Source organism: Paroedura picta, chromosome 4, assembly GCF_049243985.1.
Source record: "Paroedura picta isolate Pp20150507F chromosome 4, Ppicta_v3.0, whole genome shotgun sequence".
Taxonomy (NCBI): Eukaryota; Metazoa; Chordata; class Lepidosauria; order Squamata; family Gekkonidae; genus Paroedura; species Paroedura picta.
In genome coordinates, this window is record NC_135372.1 from 124,256,068 (window position 1) to 124,280,059 (window position 23,992).

The window sequence follows — 23,992 nt, forward strand, 5'->3', positions numbered from 1 at the left end:
ACGAATTAACATCTGTAAAGGAGAGGCAATTTTAAATCTCTTAATTAATCATAGTTCAGCGCTTATGGGTTTCTGGGTATCATCAGGTATATTGTCAGATTTCTGTCTATTTGTTCTTTGATGTACAGATTGTGCTGTTTGTCCAATGGAGAGAGAGAGAGAGAAACAGTAGCCATATGACAGAATAAATGGACGCCAATATAACATTAACATACCACCAGTAAAATGAAACTCTCTGATGTTTATGGGAGCCCCTCAGAAGAGTCCCCCTGCAATGCCTCAACAAAGGCATTTGGAGAGTGGTGCCTAAGGAAGGCAGAATATGGAGCAGATGTGATATCACTACTGGGTGACGCTCTGGGCTGCATTCCCTACTGTATGTTATCCTTACCATAGAGACTAGGGGAAATTCCTAGACTGCCACAATGTGGGGACTTTTTTTTTTCTCCCACTCATCAAGTCCTCAGGGGTGGGAGAACACTTTTCTGTTTCAATTGGGGGGGGGGGAAGAGAGGAAGACCCAAGTTCAAATCGATCTGAATTCAGCAGGATCCACAACGGAATAAACAAAGTAAGTGCAGAATCAGCCCTGGATAGCCCAATCTCATCACAGCTCAGGAGTTAAGCAGAGTCAGCCTTGGTTGGTATTCGGGTGGGAGACCACCAAGGAATACTGGGGATCCTATTTAGAAGCGGGCAATAGTGAGACATCTCTAAACATCTCTTGCCTTGAAAACCTTCCAGGGTTGCTATAAGGCAGCTGCAGCTTGATGGCTCCCGCCACCACTGCCAAACATTTTGATGAGAACCGTTGTTGTTGCTTGTCTGATAAAAAATATATATTGTTTTGTCTTTGTGGAGGGGGGAGGCGTCATTGTTATTCTGTGCAGGCTTAGTGATGAATGCCAGGCTACGTTGCAGGCAGATGGCACAACATCAACTGAAATTCATGCCATGTTTATGATGTCAGTGGAACCGATATGCTTCTATGGGAAGCACTAATTGATCCAAATGGCACTCAGACCTGAATGGAATTTGATGTTTTCTACATTTTTAAGCTGCAACCTTTGGGCTGCATGCATGCATGTGTGCGCGCATGAGAGAGGGGGGGAAATATCTTAATCTTCTTGTACAGAGTGAAAGTTTTCCTCCAACCAGCAATTGCGTGGAACAGCTTGGGGGAAGTCAGTGAATCCTGCCCCCACCTTTGAGTCTCCAGCAATCTTCTCAGTGAGTCTTAGCGAAGCCTCAATATTGCCCCAACGAACCAGTTACCATTCATCACTTGGACATCATTTTCAAAGTGGAATTTCATTTTTCCGCTTTCTGCTGACGTTGGAGGTTTTGTTATTTTGACACGAACTCCAACATGTTGAACTGAGCTGGGGTGAAAGAGCAGGAAACTAAACCTGCAGGAGGAGGCTGCAATCATCGCAGGCCTGGAGGGCCAACCTTGAAGGCTGCTTGAATCAATTCCGTGCCTCGCTGTTATCCTTTGGTAATTCAGAACCGAACACAATCAGCTCACTTTTAGGCCCCTTCATTTTTACAAACGGAAAGTGCTTTAGGATAGACATTCTGTTGGAGTACATAAATCCACACACCTATTTTCTCCCATCTTTATCCCTGGCCACAGCTTTTCTGAACCGCTGATACTGAACTGATAGGGTTGCTAGCTCAAGGTTGGGATATACCTGGAGATTTTAGGGGTGGAATTTGGGGAGGGCAGGGTTTGGGTATTGAAGGGACCTCAGCAGGGCATAATGGTATAAAGTCCAGCCTCCAAGACAGCTATTTTCTCCACGAGAACTGATCTTGGTCATCTGGTGATTAGAGAACCGGGTTTCATTTCCCGCTCCTCTACATGCAGCTAGAAGAAGAAGAAGAAGAAGAAGAAGAAGAAGAAGAAGAAGAAGAAGAAGAAGAAGAAGAGTCGGTTCTTATATGCCACTTTTCCCTACCTGAAGGAGGCTCAAAGCGGCTTACAGTCACCTTCCCATTCCTCTCCCCACAACAGACACCCTGTGGGGTGGGTGAGGCTGAGAGAGCCCTGATATCACTGCTCGGTCAGAACAGTTTTATCAGTGCTGTGACTAGCCCAAGGTCACCCAGCTGGTTGCATGTGGGGGAGCGCAGAATGGAACCTGGCATGCCAGATTAGAAGTCCGCACTCCTAACCACTACACCAAACTGGCTCTCTGGGTAGCCATGGGCTAGCCACAGTCCTGTTAGAGCTGTTCTCACAGAGCATTTCTGTCAGAGCTCACTGAGCCTCACCTCCCTCACAGGGTGTCTGTTGCGGGGAGAAGAAGGGAAGGTAAGCTGCTTTGAGGCTCCATCTGGAAGTGAAAAGCGGGGTATAAAAACCTAACTCTTCTTCTTCCTTCAGTGCACCTTTTCCTTCATGGAACTCTTGTAGGAATTCAATTATGTCTGTGTTGATTTCCAAAACTTATATTTATCCAAGCAATTGTGCTGTTATTAGTTGGGAGAATGGAGATGGACTAGGGGAACAGATTGGAGCAGTAGCACTCAAGCCCCGTTCCTGATATCCCTATATAGATAGAGTCTGAAGAATGTTTCAGGGATTTCTCAACAGTAAACAAGTTGAGAAAGGCTGGTCTATTCTTTTTTATTATTTTATTTATTTAGATTTATATACCGCCCTAAGTCAGTGGTCCCCAACCTGCAGGCCGTGGCCCGGTGCCGGGCCGCGGAGGCCATGGCGCCGGGCCGCGGCTCCCTCTCCCCGCCCCTCCCCCGCAGTAAAAAACTGCGGCCCGGGAAGCTTCTTACTGCGGGAGGGTGGGGAAAGGGAATCAGGGCCGGGCCGCGCATCACGCATGTGCGGCCCGTGCGGGCACGGCCCGCGGGAGTGGCCCGATGTGCGGGCGCGACCCGCGGGCGTGGCCCGATGTGCGGGCACGACCCGCGGTGCGCGGCCCAATGCGTGGGCGCAGCCCGTGGGCACGGCCCGATGCGCGGGCGTGGCCGGTCCATGTGGGCGCGGCCCGATGCCCTTCCGGTCCCCAGCCTCGGAAAGGTTGGGGACTACTGTACTAAGTGGTCCTTCTTTCAAACTGCAGATGCCAGGGACTGAATCTGGGACCCTCTGCATACAATGCAGATTCTCTGCCACTGAGCCCCATCTCCATCCCAATTTACAACCAAGCGGCTAGCAACGATCCCTGATCCCTGATTTCTGAACATCCCTTAATCAGTTTTTTTGCTTCAGATGATATCATCTATTAATTAATTTAGTGGAGCAAGGAGTCTGTGGCAGATCATAGCATCAAGGCAAGTCAGTGAGACTTTGTGTAGTGTCCAATATGGAAAGAAGGGATTTCAAAAAAAGAATTCTGTGGGGTCATTGCTGCTTTCTGAGGGAGCAACTTCAATGAATAAATGCCCTTTTTCTTTTTAGTTGATATGTTTGGTTTGTCAACTCTCAACCAACCTGGCCATACTAACCCTAGTAACCTGGTCAATGTCCTCTGGAAATTGGAGGTAATCCCAGATCTCCAGTCACCCTCTGGAAATTGGCAACCCTGTACAAACATCAGGTTTTCATATTTTGGCTGAAGTGTCCCACAGCCTTCATAATTCTGTAAAGGTAAAGGTATCCCCTGTGCAAGCACCAGGTCATGTCTGACCCTTGGGGTGATGCCCTCTAGTGTTTTCATGGCAGACTCAATACGGGGTGGTTTGCCAGTGCCTTCCCCAGTCATGACCGTTTACCCCCCAGCAGCAAGCTGGGTACTCATTTTACCCACCTCGGAAGGATGGAAGGCTGAGTCAACCTTGAGCCGGCTGCTGGGATCGAACTCCTAGCCTCATGGGTAGAGCTTTCAGATTGCATGTCTGCTGCCTTACCACTCTGCGCCACAAGAGGCTCTGTAAGTCTCCTATATCTGCCCTGCACCAGGGTGTTTCTCTTTTTTTAAAAATAAAAATTTATTTTTATCCTGAGGAAGAGTTGCCAGTGCCAGCTTCTTGACCATTTTAATTGGCGATTTTCTGCCGCTTTTCTGGCTCTGTTTTTTCGATTGGGCAGCCTCAGCTCTGTACACTCTTCTAAATGGGGCTGCGCTTAAAGTCCTGGGTTGCATCTCAGTGACATTCCCCAAAGGGAAAGGGCAGGAAAGAAATACAACCGATGTTGATGAAGATGAAGTAGAAATGGGAAGCTGATACCGCTTACATTTCATAAAAGGGTTGGGTGTCCGTGGCCATGCTTTTCCCCACTCGTATTGATTCTACGATTCTACATTATTGTGCTACCAAAAACATATTGCCCTTATGCTGTTTCTTTGGCACCAGCTATGGAGACAACATGATCAGCTATTCTATATAATTGCTCGTCGGCATTTATGTGTCCTCTGGTTGATCGGTTGCTAGACAAGCGCCATCTGGCATTTGAGAAAGACGCGTTCCTCTGCCTCGCCGTTCAGGCCTTCAATGACTTCATCAACCTCTCGCATCTAACGCTTCCAATGCGGAGATCTTCAATCTTCAGCAAAAGATCAAAACATGCAAGTGTATGTGTCTTGGGGGAGGGGGAGGAAGTCGGCTTCTTTAAAGAAAGTTTTGTGTGGCATTTTCCACAGGGATTCTTAAGCAAACCTTGGCCTGTTATTTTTCCCCCTTAATAGGGTCACAGCTGAGGACAAGTCACCCTGCAGGCTGCCCTTTCCTTTCTGTCTACCCTAATGAGACTTGGGCCATTTTCTTGGCAAACAAAAGGAAGGCTGCAGAAGCCGGAAGAAGGGCAAAGGCGGCCGACATCTTCAAAGGGGCAGTGCCACACGGGAGAAAGCAGAGCGGGGGAGAGAGCTGTTTCAGAAGCCGCAAATAAATAAATTACACTTTTGAAAAGGGAGGGGGGGCAAATGGGACAAAAAGGACTTTGGTCCTCATTTGTTTTGCAACCCAGAAAAGCTTATGTAACCTTCCAGCATTTGCAAAGGAAATGCCAAGCTTAGCTAGAGGAACAATTACATGATCCCAGTGACAAAATGGTGTAATTTGTATGCAGAGAAAATACAGTATTGTAAGATACCCATGGACTCAGACAACAGAACCAAGGTACATGGTGCCTTAGAGCTTGCTAGTGAGGGGGGGGGGGGGGTTGCTATCCTTCCATCTGCTGCACTTCAGCGCCACCCCTGAAGATGGCCAGGTTGAGGTATTGCAGGTCAGTAAACGCTCTTTAGATTCTTCAGAGCTTCTGACACTGACCTGGCTGCTCAGTGGCTGACAGTTCAAGCACAGAATGAGTCCTCTGATTCTGACTCTACCTTAGGTTCCAGACTATCTGCAATTCTTAGTGCTATAAACTGGCTAAATAATTAATTCATCACCAGCTTTTAAACGGATTCACAGATTGATTGAAGTAATATATCCTTATCCATTGTTGTTCTTCTATATATTTGTGAAACAGCCTAGGGGTGGGATGTGTCCGGCTGTTCAAGTTAGAATAGGTCGAATCAGGGTGCAGCCAGCTTTGCCCTGATTGGCCCTGCCCCTGCAGCTCCCGCCCTCCATCCCTGGACTCTAGCCTCTTTGCTCTCAGACACCTCAGTGCCTGGAGCCAGCAGCAGGTAAGGGGAGAGGGCCATGGGCAAAGGGTTATGGTGGAGGGCTTGCTAACGAGGGCCTCTTGGCCTGCTAGGCTGAGCCTGCTGACTGCCTGCTAAGGAGCTCTGTCCCAGCCCTGCTAATGAGCTGGCCAGTCCCCGCCTGCCCCACTTTATCTGGCTGCGATCTGCAGCCCAAAGCCACCTTAAGCTGCCTGGCCAGGGGCCAGGGGAGGGGGCCCTTTCAAAGCCCGTGCTCAGGAACGGGTTTTGAAGCTAGTATATGCATATTGCCAAAACAAGAATAGAAATGCATTTTTGGAAGGGGTCAGTTATTGTTGGGATGAAAGGTCCTTCGACAGTATAATAACATAATAAAACTAAAAAGGATTTGGGAGGGGGGAAATATTTATGCCAATAATCCTCACATCCATTGTTGTAAATTATCAATTTCAGAAATTCATTTAAAGGTTTACATCTCACCTTTCCTTGATCCTCAAGGCAGCTTACAAATAACAATTTGAAACATTGCTATTTAAAATCCACAAAATACAGGCCTGGATAAACCCTCTGCCCACGATGCCTGCAGCTTATGTGCTATTAAAAGTCCTGGCAAATCAAATGCCCAACGAGTGTCTTCGAACCATTTCTAGCAAGACTAAACCTAGCTACCTGGAGAGCTGCATGCTCCTCCCAGTAACAAGACAGAAGGGAGACTTCTGGCAGAGTGGGAACCATGCTGCAAAACGTACAGGCTCATGCCAGGCAGGCTATCTTAAGTTTGGGGACTGCAGTTGGTGCCTGGGGAGAGTGGCAGGCTTCTGGGCATGGCAGGGTAAAAAATATAAATATTAATATTAATATATAGATGGAAAGAGATGGTCCTCTAGAGATGTGGGTTCCAGCCCATGAAACAGTTTAAAGCTCATAACCAGGACCTTGAGTTGGAAACAAACTGGGGGTCAATGTGGCTGCAATAAGAACTGATTTGTACCTGGTTTTTTTCCTACCTGAAGCTTACAATCACCTTCCTTTCCTCTCCCCACAACAGACACCTTGTGAGGTAGGTGAGGTTGAGAGAGCTCTGAGAGGACTGTGATTGGTCCAAGGTCACCTGGCTGTCTGCATGTGGAAGAGTGAGGAATCAAACCTGGTTCTCCAGATTAGCAGCTGCCATTTGGAACCACTATACCACACTGGCCCTCCAACAAGCAAGATATGTTCCCTTAGGCTTGCTCCTGACAGAAATACGGCTGGTGCCTTCTGAACCAGATGCAAATTTCCATGTTGTCTTCAAGGGCATCATTACAGAAGGATGCATTACTGTAACCTGACCAAGTAAATAAAATCACCTGTACTGATCCATCAAGCTAAATCTCCTACCAAACAAACATGATTTAAGTTTTTTGTTCCAAATGAATAACATTTTGAAGGGTTCCCTCTAAACATGTTTTTGCATAATTCATACAACAACCCTGTACAGCAGTGGTCCCCAACCTTTATGAAGCTGGGGACCGGCAGGGCATCGGGCCGCGCCCGGGAGGACCGCGCCCGCACGGGCCACGCCCACGCGGCGGGCCGCGCCTGCGGGCCGCGCCCGTGGATCAGGCCGCACCCACGAGCCGCGCCCACGGATCGGCCCGCACGGGCGCGGCCCGGCCCTGATTCCCTCTCCCCGCCCTCTCGCAGTAAGAAGCTTCCCGGGCCGCAAGCTTGCGGCCTAGGAAGTTTTTTACTGCGGGGGGGGGGGGCGGGGAGAGGGAGCCGCGGCCTGGTGCCATGGCCTTCACGGCCCGGCACCGGGCCGCGGCCCGCAGGTTGGGAACCACTGCTGTACAGTAAACCAGTAGTAACACACCCATAGTAGAGATGGAAGGACTGAGGCCAAGAGACTGTGGCTTGAATTTCTGGCAGATGAAGGAGTCACCAAGCTCTTGGTTTATGCCTCTTTCTCTTAGCCACTGTGTCGCACCAGCTTACATTAATCTTTCCCCCCATAGCTAAAGCTCACCCTTTGGGAAGGTCATTTGGTCTCTTGGGAACAAATGATCAACACATGAAAATTGATGGAAGAAAAAAATAATGAGGAAAGTTCCTGGAGATTCTTGCAAAATAATGAGGAAAGTTCCGACAGATCTATTAGTTATGTACAAACTTCCAGTTCAGAGAGTTTAGCGGGGTGAAGTTCTGTTGAGGATAGCTCTGGGTTCCTCATTACTGCTGCAATCCTAAGAGCACTTCCTTGGGAGTAAGACTAATGGGATAAAATGGGACTTACTTCTGGGTAGATCTGCCCAGGCTTCCCTTCTGTGTTTGCACATTTCAGTCCCCAAGCCCCTATTAATTCCCACTTGGAGGTTTGATACTTTATACCAGAATTAAAAGGCTGTAGGATATTGTACAGCGGGAAACATTTTCTTTAAGCCTCATCATTCACATTGATCCATTTTGCCTTTTCATCCTGTTGATTCGAGACAGATGTGGCTTTTCAGGTGCCTGGTTACCAAAGAAATGGTTTCTAATTAAGCTTTGATCACTTAAACGATCTCCAAAGCCTTGACATCAGGAGTTCTAACATTGTCGTTAATGACTGTTAAGAAATTCATTTGCAACCTCCCACTTTAGGATGAGAGATAGAAAGACAGAACTTGAAGCATTGTGGTTAATGACCCTCTTTCATTAGAGCAGATAACCTGATGACCCAGAGCTGCATTTTTTCCTTTCTTTCTCAGAGAGTTAGATTAGGGTCCCGATGCATTGATGGATGGGCATAAATGTCTTTTTTTTTAATCCCCTGACTTGAAGAGATTTGCGGCATACTGTTACAACAGCTGTGATGTTCCATGCCAGAATGTCTGGATGGGTTATTGATCCCAGTTTCCTTATTTTGCAGAAGTTCTCATTTTCAGAGTCAAATGCAAATGAGTCCATTGCAGTTATGAAGGATTAGAGCAGGGGTAGTCAAACTGCGGCCCTCCAGATGTCCATGGACTACAATTCCCATGAGCCCCTGCCAGCAAATGCTGGCAGGGGCTCCTGGGAATTGTAGTCCATGGACATCTGGAGGGCCGCAGTTTGACTACCCCTAGATTAGAGGAATATGGGACTTTGCGGGGTTCCTGACTGCTCCAAATAAGGCTGAGCGTTTTAATGGCAGTTTCAATTGCCCTCTTTAATCTCATGACATCTCGTTTGTGTGAAAATGCCAGCCATTTCTCCAGCGTGATAACCTCTGCGGAGAGCTGTAACCTGTAGTAGAATAACTGTTTTTTGGACTAGCATTTCAAATCTCTGCTCTGCCAACGAGCTTCCTTATTTTGGGTGAGTCGTTCCTAATTCACACGGTTGTTGTGAGAATGAAACAGAATAGGGAGAGCCCTGTGACCAACCTGAGATCCTCAGGAAAATGCCAGGATAAAAATGGACTAGATAGATCCTGTGCTTCTCTCTGCAGGCCTAAGAGCATATTTCCTAATGTGCCATAAGTGGATGTCCTATACCCCCATTCCTCAATAAATGCAATTTCCTTTCTTCACTGTCTTCTTATGCCTACACCACCAGATCCTCATCCTATTCATCTGCGTAGGCTGACACAGAGGAACGAAGAGTAATACACAGAAGAACACAATCTTCAAATTTGTTCCACTTAATATTTCTGGTAAGGGCTTGGAGGAGGAGCCAGACTCATGGCTTAAGTGCCATTCAGCACTTAACACCCACTCAGGGCAGCAGTCCCATCCCAGAGTGCCTCCTCATCCAACTGGTTTGTCTTTCTGTCCAGCGGCCAGCCAGTCATCTTCTATCCCCCACCCCTGACCACCCCCTCCTTCTTCCACTTCCCTCCAAGGCTCGGAGGCTGCAGGTCCCTGCCGTGTGAGAGCTGCTCCTGCCAGTGAGTTTCCTGCAGCCTGCAGCCTTTCCAGCTCCTGGGGGGAGAGGGAGGCCAACCACAGAGTTCTTCCACCCCACCCCAATCTAGCCCCTGTTGTGTTTCTGAATGCAACAGGCTTTGCCCATAGTTACAAAAATAAAAAAGAGCACAAGAAAGTGTGGTGATGAAAGTGGAGCAGTGGCAAGCATGTGCACCCCTTTCTTTTTGCCTATGAATGGGCAGTGACACCCTAGTCCCCAACACTTGGGTATAATTGGGGTGTAGGTACTTCAAAGTTATCCACATTCTTTTTTTTTCAGGATTCCAGGAATGGCAATCTTTTCATTATATTTTCAAGAGTGTACTTATTGGTTTGGGATTCCATTTCAGGAAAAAACAATTGGATTCCGGGATTTCAAAACCATTGTTTTTGGTCAAACTCCCCCCCTCCCAATAGCAGGAACAGGAATGGATGGAGAAAGAGGAAACAAACTGCAGTACACTGATTTAGCAGTATATGTATTATTTAAATTTTAAAGGTTCACCATATTCTGTAAGACCTGGCCTTTGAACTCTGGTTTTAATTTATGGCTTGGGTATACCTGAACATGCATCCCTTGTATGCTATGTTTTCAATGGCAGATGTACAATGTCACATTGGCATGTACTCCCTCTGTACCACCTGAAGGTGCTTTTAATAATTCCCATTTAACCTGATGGGTGGTTCCTTGTGTACTGATTTTGCCTATATTATGCTTCTGCAGTGGGGCAAGTAGCAGCTCCCCAGGGGCTTTTCAGGTTGAGAAGAAGAGGATGGGGGAAAGCACCCTTTCCTCTGCACACAAGAGTCCCAATGCAAATCAAGCCCAAGTGCACTTGCAAAGCGTAGCACTCCAGAAAACATCCCTTGTATCACCACATCCCCTGGCTGTGACATGCAGTCAGTCCCTGAGGCTTCTGGCTGCCAAGAAGAAGAAGCCTTGGGAAATGGCATGGGCATTCTGCATGCAGTCCAAAGTTGTATTAAGAAGATGAGCATTGCCTTGCCACCTGCCTGTCTGCCAGCTTCCTCTGCTCAACATGAATATCAGTAAACCAATAAATATTACAGCAGCACTGCAAGACTCCAGCGTTTCTTTCTTCACCCAGATATGCTGTATATCCAAGACTTCCCATCCCGCAAGGAAGAAGGAACAGAGAGCAGTGTAAAGAAATGCAAGGCGCAATCAAGGTGCCTGCTCAATAGAATACAGAAGGGGTAGTCAACCTGTGGTCCTCCAGATGTTCATGGACTACAATTCCATGGACATCTGGAGGACCACAGAGTGACTACCCCTGGAATACAGAATACGATTAAAAAAAATAAGTCTCAGGAGTAATAAAAACATCCCACTCTTAGAAAAGAAAAAGAGAACACTAAAAAATACCCCATGCATATCAGAGGGAATTCAACTGCTATAGCAACATGAAGAAAGAATCATACCTTTCCCCACTTTAAATTGTAAAAGATGTGTTCTCAGAAACATTACATGCCTCTCCAACCTATGGATATGCATTGTGTCCATAGCCCTGTGGAAACACTCCCTCTTAAAACTGGAATTATCTGTATTTTAGGTATGGGATGGCCATCTTACAAAATAGGCAAGATTCTGTCCTTCTAAAATTTGACAGCTAAATATTTGGCTGTTGCAACACCTCCCTCCCCAGTTTTATTAGTAACTAGTAAATAAACCCGCTGCTGTCAGAATGCAGCGGGCGCTAGTGGGGCCTTGGATTGTCAGGGGCCGGCTGTCCAAGGGCGCTGCGTGAGGGGCTGGACTCGAGGGGGGTCGTGAGGCACTGCGTGAGCAAGAGGCGGCTTGTCCTGGCCCCCCCTGGTGGTGGCGCAGCCTACCCGGGTCCGAATAGCGGTGGAGGTTCCAGCGAGTGGGCTGTTGGTGGGGCAGTTGTCTGGCGCCGTGGTGGGTCGGCGTGGTGGTGGGGGGTGGCACGGGCTGCAGGGGCGCAGAGGTTCATCGATGTACTTGCAGCGGGTGGTGCGGCAGGCGACGTGACGCGGCAGCTGAGGGGGTGTGGGAGAGAGTGGGGCGGGCGCCAGCGCCGCAGCCGCTTCCAGGATCTTCGTGTGGCATTGCGGGCTGCCGTGCGCTGTGCGGGGTGGGGGGAGAGGTCTGGAGGATGCGGTGGTGGCTGGAGGCGGCGGCGGGGCCAGGGCTGCGGGCGTCGGGCCGTCGTGTTTGGGCAGAGAGGAAGCAACCTGCCCTGGCGCTGGTGAGGGAGGTAATGGCGGGTTGCGGGCGGCTGCGGGCGACCTTGAGGGGGGTGGATTGGGAGGTGCTTTGCGCCTCCTGATTAGTCAGTCCAGCGGCCAGGGGCCAATTGCGAGCCGCGCTGCGATTGGGCCCTCCGATTGCCAGTCCTGGGGAAGGGGCCTATGGGCACCCTTCCTCATCACGGACAGGGCCCACTGCCGGGGCCCTTAGCGAATTATTTAATCCGCTCCGCTAGAAGCGGGTTAAAGATAGTGTGGATGGGACAGCCTGTATTTGTAGAATGGAGTAGTGACATAGTGCTTGGTGTTGTGGTTAAGAGTGGCAGCCAGGTTTGATGAGCCAGGTTTGATTCCCCATTCCTCCACATGCAGCCAACTGGGTGACCTTGGGCTCATCACCGCACTGATAAAGCTGTTCTCACAGAGCACTTTCAGAGCCTCACCTACCTCACGTGGTGTCTGTTGTGGGGAGAGGAAGGGAAGTAAACTGTTAGCCACTTAGGGACTCCTTCAGACATTGAAAAGAGGGGAATTAAAACCAACTCTTCTTCTTCCTCAGTGACAGCCACTCCATCCTTGTTTTAAACCTGTTCAGCCTGTTGAGTGCAATGTCTACGCGCAACAACTCTCATACCATCTGGGCTAATATTTCACTTTCTGCTAAGCTCAGTCCAGAGCTTTCACCAGGTTGTCCTGGGACTTGAGACTTGGTCTCTCTCTGGAAAGGGAACAATGAAGGCTTATTTCTATCGGCCTTTGTTCTATGAAATCTCCTTGACTAGGGAGCTGTGACTGTCAGCTCCAGGGCACTGGCCTGTATATAAAAGGTCCCCTCTTGCTCGTTTTGCCTCAGAGTTTAATATTCCTTTCGTAAGTTGTGTTTCTCCTCCATACTGGGACTCTAACTGGCCAGCTCCTCAATTCTCCACTCCTCTGGTCCAATTTTGAGGAGAGGGGGCGCTGTCCAAGGTGCTGCGCTTGGTTCACTGGTCTGAGTCACTTGTCAGGTCTAAGAATCAGTTTCCCTTCATTTGTAATCTTATTAAGAAGAGTTCTGTACACTGTTTTTCACTGAAGGTCTCAAAGTGGCTTACAATGGCCGCTTCCTCTCCCCACAACAGACACCCTGTGAGGTAGGTGGGGCTGAGAGAGCTCTGACAGGACTGCTCTGTGAGAACAGCCCTAAGAGAACTGTGACTGGCCAAAGGCCACCCAGCTGGCTGCACATGGAGGAGTGAGGAATCAAACCCAGATCTCCAGGTTATGGCAGCCTCTGCAAGGAAGCACAGGCAGTGATTGCAAGCATAGTGAGATGGTGGCTCTGTAGTAAAGACCAATGCCATTGGCTTCAGTGGCTCTTAAAGCAGGTCCAAGATACTTCTGTAAAGTATGTTGTGGGTCACCAGTCAAAGTGTTTTTCTTTCAGATCCCTAAGAAAAGCCTTGATGGTTGAGCCAACCCACAAGCCATAGAGGCCTTTCCCTGATGTTGCTTTCTAGTACTGATAAGTTCACTGATTATGTATAAGGAGGTTCCTTCAACTCAGCATTTTTATTAGCCATTGATGGATCGATCTTTCACAAATCTATCTAATACATGTTTTAAGCCTCCTATGCATGTGGCCATCACTGTGTGCACAGAACATGAATCCCATAATTTAATCACTAATGAGTAAAAGAAGTACTCCTTTTTATCTACCTTAATTTTACTAATTCACCTTAATTCTACTGACCATCAATTGTAGTGGGTGCCCCAGATTTCTAGTATTATATAAAAAGACCAGGCGTTCCTCATTTTAAAACAAATTTGAAATTCTGCTTAAGGGCTACAAAGACTTAAACAATGCTATACCTAGAAAGTTCAAATTATGCCTTCAAAATTAAAGCAGGATAAGAGTTGTACATTACAGCCAAGGAACAAGAGCGTAGAACAAGAGAGGAGAAATCATGTAACATGCAGAAGTTCCAACCATTACCCAAAAAGCAACTGTTTCCTGACTCCCTGTCAAGGGAACCATAATAATTAATCAGGCTTAAGACTGGCTTATGTTTGCAGGGTAAAATTGTCATCAGGACTATAGAGATTTGAATAAATCTAGCTCATGGGGTGACAAGATACCTAAAACAACAAGGCAGTCAGATGGCTAAATCTTTGCAACTAATTGGCCGTCTTTGGAACAATTAGTTATTTGGCTCTTAAAATGTCAGTGTAGATTATTGTTTGAGGATATTTACAAAAGATTCTTTAAGCAGCTCGTTCACATAGACAAATCATGTATTACTTGGAAAACAAACCCAATCAGAGTGCCAGCTTTAATATCTATCTGTTTATCTCCCTAGTACATTGTTATTTCGCTCTTCTTCCGAAAAGCTTGGAGCAATCTTATTCACACCACAGCAAGGGGAGATGAGTTAGGATGAAAATGTGTGATTGTCTAAAAGTTTGAAGCAGATTTTTAACCCAGTATTTAAATCTGTATATGGTGCTCCTAGATCTTCTTTGATTAATACATGGAGCTCCATAAATGTTCAAGTAAACATATATGTGACTTGAGTTGAGTCCAGGTCCCAGAAGATGTAAAGTTCTTGTTCCCAAGTGTGGCTGCAGGGCTGGTTTCTGTTTGCAAGTGTTGGCACAGAGGAGGAAGTCTACAATTTTACCTTTCCCACCCTTTTCTCAAACCAAAACTGCTGCAGGGGGCTGGTTTGGCCGCAGTAAAACAGAGAAGGGGCAGTGCTCACAAGAATTCCCCAGTGTTACAAATGCCACAAGTTGGTTTTAGGGTACTTTCAACCCAATTTGGGTCACACAATGTTTGGTTGAGCCCTAAGAGACCGTTTTATAGAAACCTCTATTTCAGCATCCAGAACGGTTCTTCCTAGGAATTATAGCCCAGGCAAACTTGATCCCGTCTGATCCCGAAAGATGAGCAGGGCTGACTCCAGATAGTGTTTGGATGGGAGACCTTGAAGGATTTGGGTGGTAGTTCCTCCAAGGAACACTAGGGGTGTTCATGACACTAGGAGTGTTCATGACACTAGGGGTGTTCATCACATAGAGGGGTGTTCACTAGGGGTGTTCATGACACAGAGGTAGGCAATGGCAATCCACCTCCAAACATTCCTTGCCTGGCTGCCAGACAATCCTTGGGTCTACAGGTTAAGCCACACGTACCACATGATAAATAATAATATGGATCCCTTGCAGGAATAGAGAGCTGAGTTTGTTACACCATCTATAAATTGCTGGACCAAAAAATTATATCACATACTTCCAGAGACTACACAGCCTGCTTACAAATGCCAAGAACTAACCTATTCTGCTCAAGAGGGATGTCCCCACTAAAAATCCAGAGTCTGCAATCTGTGACAAACATTCCTGTTAAGGTTCCTACTCTAGGAAGGTAACCTGCAAATCCCTTAATTATGCCAATGTTGGTGCCTGCTGAAATCAATGGAATGTTGAGGTGAATTAATATTGGCTTAAAGTTCTTATGACATTGCCTAAAAGACTGAAAGCACAAATATTAACGATTTTACATTTCAGACATGTTTTTATACAAAACTGGCCCTGATCCAATAAGTCCTACTGCACATGTCACCAGGCAAGGGGGAATATGCAATAACCTGGAGTCAATTAGACTCCTTGTACTGGTAACCATGCTGATTTTCTGCCCAAAGATAAATTTCTATAAAGAATTCATTGCCATTAATTGCTCTGTGCAGGGCTGCCCCTGAGGCTATTCCGCATGCTTCAGGTAGTTCAGAATGCAGCTGCCAGTTTGTTTGCTGGTGTAACCTGGGATGCACATATCCATCCTATGCTTCGGCAACTACATTTTCTATCTATTGATTTCCAGGTCAAGTTCAAGATGCTGGAACTCAACTTTAAAGCCCCAAATTGTCTGGGACTGTCATATCTGAGAGACACGGTCTTTCTATATGTGCTGCGCTCAGCATCAAATATTGAGCCACTCTGGCACTCATTTGGGCAGTGAAAAGTGGGGTATAAAAACCAACTCTTCTTCTTCTTCTTCCTGCCAGCCAGTCTTGTATAGGGAGGTCTTTTCCTGATCTTGTTCTGTTGGCCCTCTTGGAACCTGTCCACTTCTTCATATTTTACTGATGACTTAGAAATGGCCACTATCTGATTTTATCATCTTATATACTATGTCTTTTTTATATCCAATTGTAGTTTTATTGTTGTTATCCACCCTGAACCTTTAGGATACGATGGAATAAAAATCTAATAAATAAAATTGATCTCAGGGAAGGGAAATAAATCTGTTTGCATTGGTGACCATCTCTATCTATTTCTTTCAAAGGAAATACATAGGGCAGGGGAAATTTAGAAAATTCTATAGGTCTTCTCTCCAGAGACTTGCTTGAGGTGTCTCAACACAATAAAATAAAACCAATGAGCCGGTAAAAGCAGTCATTACAAACAAGCCAAAGGCATAAAAACAGCCTGAAACAAATGCCGTACAGCCTAAATCTAAAAAATGTGGGAATTTCCTTGTAAAAAAGTCTAGGTAAAGCAAAAAGTTTTGGCTTGGAGTCTAATGAAATTAAGATCAGCACGAGGCAAGCCTCAAGAGGAGCTGAAGGTGCCACCACAGGAAAGACCCAGTTTGACATCTCCCTCCAAATTATGGTTGGCTTCTGAGGGAAGACTCTTTGGGCCAGGCTCTGAAATGGCTCATGGGAACTGTAGTCCATGGACATGTGGAGGGCCACAGTTTGACTACCCCTGGGCTACAGCAAGGGTGGCCGAACTGTGGCTCTCCAGATGTCCATAGACTACAATTCCATGAGCCCATGCCAGCGGCAATTGTAGTTCATGGACATCTGGAGTGCCACAGTTTGGCCACCTCTGGGATATGGAGACTGCCAGGAAAGGCAAAAAGTAAATCCTTGGGGAACAGGGGGAATGAGGTGCTCCCCAAAGGTCCTTGTTCTCCACTTGTTCTTTTCACTCTTTTCCTTTCCTTCTTTTCCAAAGCAGGTGGTTGGTGGTATTTGTTCAGCTCACCTAGCCTGACATCAAAGCACCGAGAGGCCAAGAGACAGGGAAAGACCTCCCCCTACTGGATCAGCATGGGAACTACTGCCATTCCTTAGGGGCATGGATGGATTCATTCCACTGAATGAAAAATTAATGATACTGCCGTGAGCCTCTTTTCAATTAAAATCCCACTATATTCCATCCATGCACAGCAGATGTAAACAGAGAGGCCGGTGCCGGCAGGGAGAGGCCTAGCTACTGCTCTCTCCCCCCTCCCCCCAGAATTTCGATAGATGCTTGGATCACAGGGGAGGGGAGCATAAAGTCAAAACTATTTTGTTAAAAATACAACAAAACAGTGGGGTATTGTGGATGTAGCTATGCAGAATGGATCCTTGCTGTGGGATGCCACGGCATGAAAACTCTCCAAGAAGAGGAGCCCTTACTGCAGTGCAAGGATGAAGGTGTGCAGCCGAGCATTTCAATGTTTGCGTTTTCTAAATGAGGGTCTTTGCAAAACGATGCAGTTGATCTGGGGGAACGACATTGGTCCCAACTGGTCGCATCATTGTCGAAACAAACAAACCAGCCAATAGGCATCCCAAGAGACGGCACAACATTCTGTCCAGCAAGTCGATGTACTCTTTGGAGTCAGACATCCCTGCCTAATGCCTGGAATAATATCAGAAGTCTGCAAAAGTCACAGGTAATGACATCTAAAATAAGAAAAGGGCACCTGAATGATGAGGAAAGACTCTGATTCCTTTTTGCCTGGAGATGAAAGAGAGTTTAGAGCGGTCTTTAGAGAGGATAGAGAGTTCACGTGCAGAGAAATGTGCCTTTCTTGGTCTTGTAGTCAAATCTTCAAGGGAAAGGGATTGGCAGGCAATTCTGAGCACACAGAAATCCCTTGTTAAGTTCCCAGGCTGCAGAACTCACTGCCTCAGGATACTGGTTGAACAACTAGGACAGATGGCTTTTTTCGAAAAGATGAATGAATGAAGGCTCGGTCTGTCAGACATCTATTAGCCATGTTCAGAGGGAGTCGACATCTGAGAAATGGATCTTGGGGACAGACATAGAGGATGACCTTTGCTGCTCCCAGCCTCTTGTGATCTGCCAAATATACCTAACCAACCTGGGGGAACAGACTGGCTTTTTCCTAATGCGGCAAGGCAGCTCTTATATTCTTACCTTCCCAAAGGCAGAGCAATGCCCTTGGTTTGGTGAATGTGGAGACAGAGGCCGTCTTCAGAAAAGGTGTGAAAACAGGATACAAATAAGCTGAAAAGCCCTTCGGACGTGACTGGGAGCTGCTCAATTATTATTAGAGGAGTCAAATAATCCCGCTCTCAGTTTGCAGAGACAGCCACTCCAACTGGCATTGTGCAATTTAACACTCTCCTAATCAGGCAGATAATTTAGCCATTCTGCTATATTGCCTTTGCTCCTAGGCACGCTTTCCCTCTTGGATGGCGAGTGGAAGAAAAACCAAGTCGCATCTCAGTAAACTTGAAACGTTTGTGAGGCACTCCACCTTTCTGCGGGTTTTTGGTTCTGCTTAATAAAAATGTAGGGTGGGCTGCAGAGAAGAGAGGAAATCCCAGGATAATTTAAACTTCTCTGCACACAAACAACTCCTGACACTTTGAGAGCACCTAGATGCTTCACATAATGGTCACATTATGTGAAGACAGGAGTCACTGGAAAAGACAATAATGCGAGGAAAAGTTGAGGGCAGCAGGAAAAGAGGAAGAGCCAGGATGAGATGGATTGACTCAGTTAAGGAAGCGACAGCCCCCAGTTTGCAAGACCTGAGGAAGGTTGTTCACAATTATAAAGTTTCGGATGCCATTCATTCATAGAGTTGCCATAAGTTGGACAGGACTTGATGGCACTTCTCATACATGCGCGCACACTCCAGGAAAGGGCCTTCTTGGTGATGGCACCAAAACTCTGGCACTCTTTCCCCAGGGAGACTCATCTGTCCCTTCTCTAGTGATCTTCCACCAATGGGTGAAGTCTTCTTTGCTTCATTTTGCATTCCTTCAGTGATCCCCACTTCCCACCCAGTGGTTGTTTTTTTTTTAATGCCTTTGTATATATTTTAGCTCTAGTTTTAATTGTTCTAAAGATGTCAGTTTGGGGGTTGTTTTTATTATGTATGTTTTGATTTTTTTTTTTTTTTTTGCTGCCCTGCTGGCTCTTGTGAGGGTAGAAAGTGGGTGTTTATTTCACTTATTTCACTTTGTAAAATAAATCTATAAAACTCAACAGAACACGATCTTTGGAAACCAGAAAGAAACTTGTGGCATCCATATCTACACCGTGTCTTTCTCTCTAAAGGGCTTCTCTCAGTTTCATCTTATTCCCCTTTAAAACAAACCTTTCTTTTTCAAGGGCTTTAAGAGTGGATCCCACGTTATTTCCCTGAAATGTATTATTTTTAAAAATTCTCTACAGTTTTGACACTCTTAAAATATTTTAAGAGGTTTGGACATGGGAGCTGCCTTCTGCTGTTTTCCTTCTCAGAGTTTTCCACCTCAGTGGTTTAGTGCAACAGCTTAGGGGAAGGCTGTGAACTGGCAAGCCCATAGCTAAAAATTCACCCCTGCTCCCTTACATAGCTTTAGTCAAGCTCCAATTTTCAGTTTAAGCCTCTTTTCCCATCCCCACGATCTGCAGTAGAAGTATAACACTGATGGTCTACCTTACAGGACTGTCTTGATGATATTATATTTTTAATAATCCTGCCTTGCTAGCCTGGGATAGTGTATGACATGACTTAGCAATTATTGCATTGCTAAAGTACTGAAGTACTGAAGGTTGCACTCACCAATCTTAGTCCTGCTTCTACATAGTTGCGTAGGAGCGACCGTGGTCACCAATAGTGAGTAAAATTCACTCTGCACATATTCAAAGTCACACACTCTCACTTTGTACAACTGAATCCAGACATTCAAAGCAGACACCAGATGCCACAATTCTCCCATCCCACCCAAATGGCGCTTAGAATCATAGAATCATAGAATCATAGAGTTGGAAGGGGCCATACAGGCCATCTAGTCCAACCCCCTGCTCAACGCAGGATCAGCCCTAAGCATCCTACAGCATCCAAGAAAAGTGTGTATCCAACCTTTGCTTGAAGACTGCCAGTGAGGGGGAGCTCACCACCTCCTTAGGCAGCCTATTCCACTGCTGAACTACTCTGACTGTGAAATTTTCCCCCCTGATATCTAGCCTATATCGTTGTAGTTTAAACCCATTACTGCGTGTCCTCTCCTCTGCAGCCAGCAGAAACAGCATCCTGCCCTCCTCCAAGTGACAACCTTCCAAATACTTAAAGAGGGCTATCATGTCCCCTCTCAACCTCCTTTTCTCCAGGCTGAACATTCCCAAGTCCCTCAACCTATCTTCATAGGGCTTGGTCCCTTGGCCCCAGATCATCTTCGTCGCTCTCCTCTGTACCCTTTCAATTTTAATTCTTACACTGATATTGCAACACCCCCCATTCAAACCAAATATTTCCCAGATACTTGTATTGTATTGGTTTTCCCCACCTAATCCACATCTAGGTGCTCCAAATTTGTTCAGTATCAGACTACTGTGGGAGTGAACATGCTTTGTCATGAAGCCCCCCCCCCCAATGGCTTTCAATAAAACAATATCTAATATTACACACAGCCTCTATCATCTTCTTGCTGTCCTCTCAGCCCCCTGTGCAAAGCCACTTCCTCCTAGTGGCTGGTCTCCTTCCTCTCCCCCCCCCCTCCCCAGTTGAGCCAGCCCTTCCATGTGGCCAGGCAAATCAGCTCAACTCAAACCAGTGAATGTTAAATTAACATTAACTATCTATTTGATGCCTGGAATGGGCTGCCCCAACCGTCCCAGGAAAAGGGCCTGTTCTGGTTAATGGGGGGCGGGGGGAGTGTTGGTATTGCCAATAAAGAGCAATGGTGCATTTGGCATTTCAGCCTCAAGGGCAACAATACCTTCTCCCAACCATACAAGCTGTGTTCATCCCCTTGCACCCTTAGCATGCCCCTGCTCTCCCCCCCCCTCCATTTCATCACGTGCTTCTCCTTTGAACCACTCTGGGAGAGCAGCAAAGAGGACCTGTTTCCTGGAGCTCAGAGCACCCTTGTTCCCTCGGCACGAGAGCTTCATGGAGCTGGAGGTGCTGACGGAACCGCCGTATTTGCTCAGCCTGCCGGCATGCTGCGGAGTGGAGGGCAGCGGGTTCATGAAGAGGATGCGGGCGATCAGGCCATAGAGGACCGTGGCCAAGCCCAGGGGGATGACGTAGAAGATGGTGAAGTCCAAGAAGTAGATGGGCATGTAGAGGTTCCGGGAGACGCGGTAGCCACAGCTGACCTGTGCGCCGTCAGCAAATATGACCTGCGAGGTGTCCACCAGGAAGAACCACATGACGCAGTAGAGGGAGGTGAAGAACCACACGCAGGCGATGATGCGCTTGGCCCGGGCCACGGTGCACAGCAGCTGGGCTTTGATGGAGTGGCAGATGGCGATGTAGCGCTCCACCGTGAAGGCGGTGATGGAGCAGGCGGAGATGTTGATCCCCAGGTACTGCAGGTAGGTGATGCACAGGCATCCCGCATAGCCATACACCCAAGAGGCCACCACTTCGGAGATGTTGGGCAGCCCCGCCGCCAGCAGCACGATCAGGTCTGCCACAGCCAGGCTGACCAGGTAGCAGTTGGTGGGGGTCACCATGTGCTTGGTGCGGAGGACCACCAGCACGACCATGACGTTGCCCGCGATGCCCACCCCGCAGATCAGCAGCACCAGCAGGATGGTGACCAGCTGCATCTCCAGGGGCAAGCGGGGCATGTTGGCCGGGAAAGTCTCGTTGGCGCTTGCATTACCCCCCAGGGTCCCCAAGAAGTCCCAAGACTGGTTCTCCATGGCCGGGTGCTCTCTCTTGAGCCAGAGGGCGTAGGATGTTCAGCAGGTACCCTGAGCCACAAGGAGAGGGAAGTTATTGGACGGGATCAGAGCCGGTGCTGTCCAGTGCTGAACAGCTGGGGGAGGCATCCAGTCAAGTCGCTGTTCCGCTGCAAATGGAATGAATGAATGGCGTTAGGCTCTCTCTCTCTGGCAGACACAGGCAGGAGAATGGCAACACCGAGCTACCCTGCAGGATGGTTGTGCGGATTCTGGAGACATATGTGAATCTTGTTATTCGGTCTGCTGACTTATGACAAGCCCTGTAGGGTTTCCATGGCAAGAGAACTTCCAGAGACGGTTGCCTGCCTGCCCCACAGGGCCCTGGTGACCCTTGGAGGTCGGTCGCCCTTCCAAATCCTGACCTGGTGAGGATCTGGTGAGGTGAGGCCAGCCTGGCAAAGCCAGGTCAGGGACCCTGCTGATGCGGAGGGGGCTCATTCCGAAAGCCTCGCAAGGCTGTGGAAAGGCAGCAGGAGAAGGGGGGGGGTCTGTTCTTCCTAGGAGCAGCTAAGCCGAGGGGCGCCCTGGAAGGCCTGAGCCCGGGGACCTCTTTGCCCCCGGAGCGGACGGCGACCAGCCCCTCCAGCCTCTTGCGCGCTCCCCCAGGCAGGCAGCCGGCCTCTCCCCTCGCCCAGCATCTCCGCTCCGGCCTCCGGGGGGGTCACAACCGGACCCAGCGTCCGTCCTTCGCCGGGCCAGCCTGAGCCCTCCCCCCCCCGCATCCCCACCGGAGCGACGCGCACGTGCCGGCCGTCCCGCGGTCCCGCAGCAGCTCCGCCGACAGACACGCGCCGCCCGCCAGCCACGCCGCCAAACTTCCCCCGGACCGGCAGCCCGGCCGACCCCGTCCCCGTCCCCGTCCCCGTCCCCGTCCCCGTCCCCGTCCCCGTCTCCGCCTCGCTCCTGCCCACAAGCGCTGCGCTCCCGCCCGGGAGTCCCCGAGAACGGCCGAGGGAGAGAAGGAGGAAGGAAAGAGAAAAAAGAGGAAGGAAGGAAGGAAGGAAGGAAGCAAGGCAAGGCAAGGCAAGGCAAGGCAAGGCAAGGCAAGGCAAGGCAAGGCAAGGCAAGGCAAGGCAAGGCAAGGCAAGGCAAGGGAAAGAAAGGGAGGGAGGGAGGGAGAGGGAGGGAGGGAGGGAGGGAGGGAGGAACAGACCGAAAGAAAGAAAGAAAGAAAGAAAGAAAGAAAGAAAGAAAGAAAGAAAGAAAGAAAGAAAGAAAGAAAGAAAGAAAGAAAGAAAGAAAGAAAGAAAGTTTGTACCATGGCCAGCGAGGCGGCGGGCGGCGGGCGGCGGAGGCTGCTGGCGGCGACCGGGCTGAGCGCGGGAGAAGCGAGTTCCGTCGCGGGTCTCTCTCTCCGCCCGCCGCTTCCTCGCAGGCGCCCGGCCCTGCCGCAGTCTGATCAGCCCCGCGCGGCAGCCTCCTCCGCATGGCTGGGTGGGCAGCGGGGGGTGGGCAGCACCCAGCAGCGCGGTCCTAGCGCCCCACCTCGAAGGGGGTGTGTGCGTCCTATGATGCTGGGAGGGGAGGGGAGGGGGGGTCAGCCTCCTCCTCCTGGCCCCCAACCTTCATTTGGCGCCTTAGGGACCACAAGACCAGCGGGCTAGCCCTCCCCCTCCCCCGACCCCAAATCTCCAAACCAGCCAAGTGTCGTCTGTTGATTTCTGCCAGCTGTTAACCCGCACCCCCCCCCCAAGGATGAGGCAAAGGGCTTGGTGCCCACCCCAGATTCTTCCTCTGGGCCATGGGTGATGTGGAACCACAGAGAGCACATAATGCAACCCGGAGGCATCTTGCCAGTGATTGATTGATTGAGTGAGTGAGTGATTGATTGATTGATTAGACTTCTTACCCTCCACTCCCAAACAACTCGTAGCAGGTTACAAATGTTTGTATAAAACCCCCAATAAAATACCCCTTAAAACCACAGACAAAAAATACATCCCCTTCCCCTTAAGGGTCATCTGGCACGTTGGCTACTGTCTTTCAGTCCAAGCCAGTCCAAAATATTGCTCTTTGCCCAGCCTTTGGAGAAGAGACCACCAAGGAAGTCCCCGAGAAGATGGGGGGGGGGGCTGGACTGGATGGACCTTTGAAGTCTCATCCAACTCTGGATGATTCTGATTCTGAAGACCAGGGCTGCTATGCAGAGGAAGGCACTGGCTACACAATCTCTGCTCATCTCTTGCTGGGGCTACCTTGTGAATGGTCACAAGTTGGTTGGCAACTCAAGGGTGCATTCTTCTTCCATGAAACTTGTATAGAATCATAGAATCATAGTCTCCTTCTATCCTGCGGGTTGTT

At 48.5% G+C, this 23,992-nt stretch overlaps 1 protein-coding gene across 1 annotated transcript in view; it reads right to left on the reverse strand.

Annotated features, from left to right (window-relative positions):
• LOC143836341 (thyrotropin-releasing hormone receptor-like) overlaps positions 1–23,203 on the reverse strand; it is a 39,645-nt gene extending 16,442 nt beyond the window's left edge. The window contains exons 1-2 of the mRNA XM_077335527.1: positions 22,950–23,203; positions 20,840–21,798 (exon numbers count right to left, since the gene is read on the reverse strand). Of these exons, the coding sequence (XP_077191642.1) occupies positions 20,840–21,649 (810 nt within the window). The 5' untranslated portion in view covers positions 21,650–21,798; positions 22,950–23,203. The remainder of the gene's footprint in view (positions 1–20,839; positions 21,799–22,949) is intronic.
• Between the last annotated feature and the right edge of the window lie 789 nt (positions 23,204–23,992).